The following is a 6,243-nucleotide window of genomic DNA, read 5'->3' as shown; positions in this document are numbered from 1 at the left end:
ACTATTGTCACTTGTACGGGTATCCTTAGATTACTTCCTATTAAATTGGAAAATAATCTTGAAGGTCGCTGGTTTACTTGCTCTAGCAGAAAATAGAGACCCTGTCAAAATATTTTTTTAAGTATTCCAATTTACTGTACGAAGCAGGAAATTGCAACATTAGACTCGATTACTGTTACTATCTTACAGATAAAAATATTATTGTTGTGGGCAAGAATAAATTATTACTGAAGAAATCAACTAGGAATATAATGCTATTTATTGTTGTATAAAATCTTCTTATGAAATAACATCAAATAAATACAATTGGAAAATTATAAAAATTCCCAACACCAATTATTGTGGGACTTACTCCCAACTTAAGTCACATGAACGTCTATTTAAATTTGAGTCAGTTATGGGTAACATGATCTGAATAATGGAGTAAAGAAAGCGAAAGTTTCCATCGATATGTTAATACGAAATGCACTGTGTATCTTTACATGTACTTGTTTAATTTTAAGTACTTGTTATGTAACAAAAAGATTCGTTTTTGTTGCCATCCACATCATTTGATTATTAGTTACATAATAATCGTGAGATTTCCATTTAAAATAGAACCGGCACCCAAAGATTAAATTAACATTTTTCAGAGATAACAAAAACGGAATTTTTTAAAATTTCTTAATTTTAAAATCACGGGACTAAACTGGATTCACTTGGAAACAATTCATTCAGGAGACTCAAGGATAGCAGAACTTTCCCAGTTGAACTAGCATTTTGATGAAATGAATAATCATTGTCTCCACCTTTACTTGAAAAAATATACACACCTATGAACGTTGTTCGGAAAACAATCATGATAAATGAGTCACTTTACAAGGGTTCAGTTCCCTTTGATATCCTTTTCGTAAATTATAAAGACATAATTATTGAAATGTGCTTCTAAAAATAGTTATCAACCTTCTCTCAGTTTAAAGAAATATCAATTAATATTAACGGACCGATAAATCAACCAACATGTGGTAAATTCCCCAAAAATGTGTGCATTGCAAAAACCTTTCAGTACTGTGCTGCAACTTTTTATGGCATCCAGCAAATCGCAAGGTTGTTTAAGAGTTGCGCGACACCTTTTTCACCTCAAATATGTTTAATTGTATTTTTTGTTATATCCGTATTGCTGTTGTTTAGTAATTTTTGGTTTAGCTTTTCCACGTTATGTAATTGATTTAGTAATAATGACAGGTAGCTCTTATGGTTTCAGTTACTGGTTGAAATAACAATTTCTAAATGTTTGTGTTTATGCAGTGTTTTGTAAAGGAATTTAAACTTGAATTGATCGGTGCAGTGATTGAGATAAATATAAGTAACTAACCTTCCTTCAGCTTGTAGGTGTGTAGAAATCATTACATTAATCAGTATGTTATACTTGACATACAAATTCACAGTATTGGAGCAAAATGTCAACTTTTCCTTTAAGTTAGTTTTTTTCAAAACAATAAAAATATTAAAATTTTGGAACAACTGTACCAAAATGATGTGTGGCTTTTATGCATTGCAAAAAATGTTACAATGATAGTTAGACCACAATGGTTGTTGTTATGGAATGCTCAAGGCTTTCCGACTCCACCCAATTCTAGAAGTACAGCATAAAAGACATTTACTTTGAGAATTCTTTGTTGATCTTAAGACACGGGTAATTACACAATTATATCAGACTTTCAAAAGGCCACATTGATTTATCACACTTTTATTGTTCTATCCATACAAAAATAGACACGTTTAAATTATTTAAATACAAAGACCGATAAGGCATAAATACTCCACAGCTAACATTAAACTTAATTACGTATTGCCTGCAGGATTACATCAATAATAATAATAAAGACTAGTTCGCTTGCTTAGATTATCAGAAACGATTAAATAAAACTGCTAACTCTTGAAACTACTCGATAATTAGCGATAATTTACACTGTAGGACCCGCTCGCGATGTCCACGTTAGTGGCTGGATGTCCTTGGAAGGGCTGATAGTTCGGATAAGCGGGCGGTGCTGGTGGGTTGTAGTAACTAGGTTGGCTCGGAAAATTGAAACTCGACTGAGGCCTGAAAGAAGGTTGGTACGAGGGCTGAGGCGCTGTGTAGGAGGGTTGGGGAGGTGTGTAGGAGGGTTGGGGAGGTCTGTACGCAGGTGGTTTGTAAGAGGGCCTGTAGTCAGGTTCAGGTTCGTAAACTGCCTGGGGTTCTCTATAAATCGATTGAGGCGCCGTGTATCTAGGCTGAGACCTAGCATAAGGTTCATTCTTGTAATAGACGCTAGGATCTTCTCTGTATTGGCCGTCGTCTTCGTCATTTGGCCCTAAGGGTTTCGCAGCAGCGTAGTTGTTGTTAATTTTCAAAGTCGGTGGTGGTACTTGGATTTCGTTGCCGGCCGGTTCGAATCCTCTCCTGCTGGCACCGTATTCAACTGTACGGAGTTTGCCTTGGTCGTCGACGTAGCCATATTTGCCAAAAACTTCGCCGTCGGGATATTTAGTTTCTATTTTGTATGTGCCATCGGCAGCTTCGTAGCCGTAGCTGTACGACCCGTCTTCGTTGTGCTTGTTGATCTGTTTAAGGATGGGAACGGGGGTTGTGTATTGTTGGGCCGACGCTACGGTAAATACCGTAACAGCTAACAGCTAAAAACAAAAAGACAATTAGTTATAGACAAAAAGGTTATAGAGAGTTATTGGTCGCGGCTGAGAGAAGTCTGAATAAGGTTTACTGTTATTAGAAATAGGCAAATGCCACAGGCTGGAACAAAATTATCCAGTTACCTTTGCATTACCCTTGTGAAAATACGATGTGCCGTTCTACAGGCAGTACCCCAACCTCAAAAAATACATCCAAATTCACATTTGTGATTTATTGCGAACGGATGAAATCGGAAATACCCCTCAATAATGAAAGTGTTTTCATCCTTTATTAATTCAATTAATAATTGTAAATTGTAATAATTGTCAATTTGATTGATGACATTTATTGACAGAATTTCAAAAAGAGTAGAGCGGTGCAGAAAAATTTACATGTGAAAAAATTCCAAAGGTAACTAGATGATATGTAATCAATTAATCATTTTGTTCCCCATTGTATATTTTGAGTGTCGAAAAAAATCGAATACATTTTTTAAAACAGCAGTAGGTAAGTGAAAAATAGTTACATAATAAATTACACTTAAAATAATTAAAATATAAAATACCTAGAATATTTTATTGTCAAATTGAATTGTTTTTACTTTTATTAACAATTTAGAATAATAAATTCAAAGTTCGAGTTTTTCGAGATCTGGTTGATATTCGAATTCGGGAAGTGTTATTTTCTGGTTCTCTAGATTTAAAATTATGTTTCTACAAAACCTTGAATTGTATTTGCTGTATTACTGGTTGCGGATATTTAACTGACGTTTAAGTTCTTCGTTAATTTATAACATGGAATTGACTTCATGACATTACACAGAAACTTTCGCTGAAAGTACCAAGGATAATTCACAACATTTTTTGTAAGATATTTAATTATGAAACTAGCCAGACAAAAAATGTTCAATAGAACGGTTTGGTTTTACATGTGCATATTTTGTCTTTGGATAAAGTTTTGTTCTAAACTTATATTATCGAAAGTAAGGATGCATGACTATTGTGCATGACCCGTTGTTTTTCGTCCTGTTATTTTCTTGCTACTGAAGGATGTACTGATATAAGTCATTTTGAATTTAAAATTTCTATTTACGGAAATGTATCTTTTCAGTAATTTTACTCACGTCCTTCATATAAGAACAATTGAATATATCTATTAAGAAGATTCATCAAAATCTCAATCAAGTGTTGACAATAAGATTGTTTGCATGATATTTAAATGAAAACATCTTCATAAAAGATGAAGGTCGAAGATAAGGCACGTCTCTTCAGGTTTTATAATTCACAAAGTTTTATACAGTTTCATAAAATTATATTCCGACAATGTTTCAGTCGTTTCTAATTTTTTGTAACCATCAGATCTGAAACACGATTTTATGCATGCTCTGCCATCACGGAACACAACAATGTAGACAAAAAACTGAAATTAATCAAGTGAATGGAATTCAACACACCTATCTGAGTCCACGCATGATTAATTATAATTAGTTTCTAGAATTATTAAAATTTACTTTGGACTAACATTCTCACCAATTGACCAATTATACCAATAATATGTAACTTTACTAAGTATTTAAAATATGTGTTTCAGCAATAAGCTTTTAATGCTGAAATTACAGTCCTTTCCATTAGTTACCACCATCTTTCCTAAGACAGTGATCGACATATGAGATATATTGACACTGGTCCTAAACTATTGTTGAATCGGAATAAAAAAAATAAAAGCTGCAGCCTTGATTTTATAAATTAACATTTTACTGAAAGTCTTAGTCATCATTATTACGGCGTGATATTCTAGAACACAATAACCCCCTGCTGTTCAAGATTTTACTAATATCAAGCCCCGTTTGCAAGTTGTCATTTAATATTCTTAATTTGTTTATTAATAAATAAAAAAACCTTTGCTTTAACGTGAAATATTACTCTTAATTAAATTTTTCAAAGAAAGCTTTCGAACGAATTGTGATAAACATCCACGTTATCGTAATATATCAAATTACGTAACATCACCGATCAAATGTTTAAAAGTTTAATGAGAATGTCAAAAGTAAACAAAAACAAAAAAAATACTTACATAAAACTTCATACTAATGGTCACTGATAATGCGAATACAAAGAGGTAAACAGCCGCACCTTTAATAATCCAGAGCTTATATAGACTATGTCCCCACAAGACTTTAACGCAAGGTTACGATACGAACCGCGGCGGTTCAGCAGATAGCAGATTCATATACCTCTGTTTTCCGCCTCTACCACCACCGGAACATAAAATTGTAATTAATAGGGTACAGATATGGTTAGTATGACACGCAGCTTGTGTTTTATATTACATAATGAATAATGTACGGTTCATTAACAAGTTTTAATCACTTCCTATCAGATCGACGATATTTATACATCACCTGAAATGGCGCGAATACAATGGGAAATAAATGACTAGTTGCCCTTAGACGATCGATGTACCACATACAAAACAACAGTCACCTTCGAAAAATTTTAAAATTATACGATTTCTTATTAATTCAAGTTATTTTTTGCGTGTTCTATTTTTGGACAATAAAAGGATCAGCTGGATTCTAAATCGCAGTTTGTTATTTATTTCATAAATTATTTTAAATTTATTTTTAGCGTTAAAAATTCTTTTGTTGATTTTAAATATAATTAATCATTGCTGACTGTTGTTTGTGACTAAGGAATTTGTAGAATGTAGAAAATGTACAGTAGCTCTTATAGAATCTTACAATGACATTACGCCCAATAATTGCCTATTCAAATCAAATATGTATGTGAATATACATAACTGATTGTTACACTTTCATTATAAATCTTTCCATTCGAATCAAATTTCTACAAGCCTCAATGGTATATTCATATTCTGATGTTGTGTGAAACCATTGCGACAATTTTAGCGCATGTGGCTTCTGAAAAAGTATCTTGAAAAGAAGCATTTATGTTTATTAAATAAATTTAATAACGATTTTTGCGAAATATAAACTTTATATCCACCTACTCACTTCGTTTCCGATGTTGTCATTGACTTCAAAGTTACCAATTTTATTAATAAATTCTACATTTGTGCTAAATAACTTTGTAATGATCGTCCCAAACATTTTCTAGATTAATTTGTATGCATGGATCAAAACCTTCATTTTCACACCCAGTCAAGTACATACATTAGAAATGTGTAGTTATGTCCTCGTGTAATGCAATATCCGGTCAGCTTTCTTTGTTCCTAGGAAACATCGAAATGATACATTTTATTCTACAGCTGTGTCAATTTATGTAATTAGATAATCAGAGTTTGCGGTAAATTATATCGAAAGCAAGAATAATTTTTATTCTTCAGTTAAAATGCTTGCAATTTCTTTATATTTATTAATACATATTAATCTTTATTTCATTTAAACGGACCTTAACATGTTTTAATATGTATATCCTTTTTCTATTCGGTTCTCATCGCGTTTTTCATTTATTTGAAAATCTCAAAAAATTTTAACATTAAAATCAGTAGACATTATTAAAAAAAAATGTTCAAATTAACAAAAATTACAATTTTATAGCATTTCCCAATTAAATTTTATCAAGATTATT

At 32.2% G+C, this 6,243-nt stretch overlaps 1 protein-coding gene across 1 annotated transcript; it reads right to left on the bottom strand.

Annotated features, from left to right (window-relative positions):
* Positions 1–1,713: 1,713 nt before the first annotated feature.
* On the bottom strand, positions 1,714–4,886 carry Cpr97Eb (Cuticular protein 97Eb). The gene is made up of 2 exons (XM_069053630.1): positions 4,727–4,886; positions 1,714–2,658 (listed from the first exon to the last, which is right to left on the bottom strand). The coding sequence occupies exons 1-2, from the start codon at positions 4,736–4,738 to the stop codon at positions 1,936–1,938; spliced, it is 735 nt and encodes a 244-aa protein (XP_068909731.1). The 5' UTR covers positions 4,739–4,886; the 3' UTR covers positions 1,714–1,935.
* Positions 4,887–6,243: the final 1,357 nt, after the last annotated feature.

This window comes from Tenebrio molitor, chromosome 7 (genome assembly GCF_963966145.1).
Source record: "Tenebrio molitor chromosome 7, icTenMoli1.1, whole genome shotgun sequence".
In the NCBI taxonomy this organism is placed as follows: Eukaryota; Metazoa; Arthropoda; class Insecta; order Coleoptera; family Tenebrionidae; genus Tenebrio; species Tenebrio molitor.
This window is presented reverse-complemented; position numbering and strand designations above follow the sequence as displayed.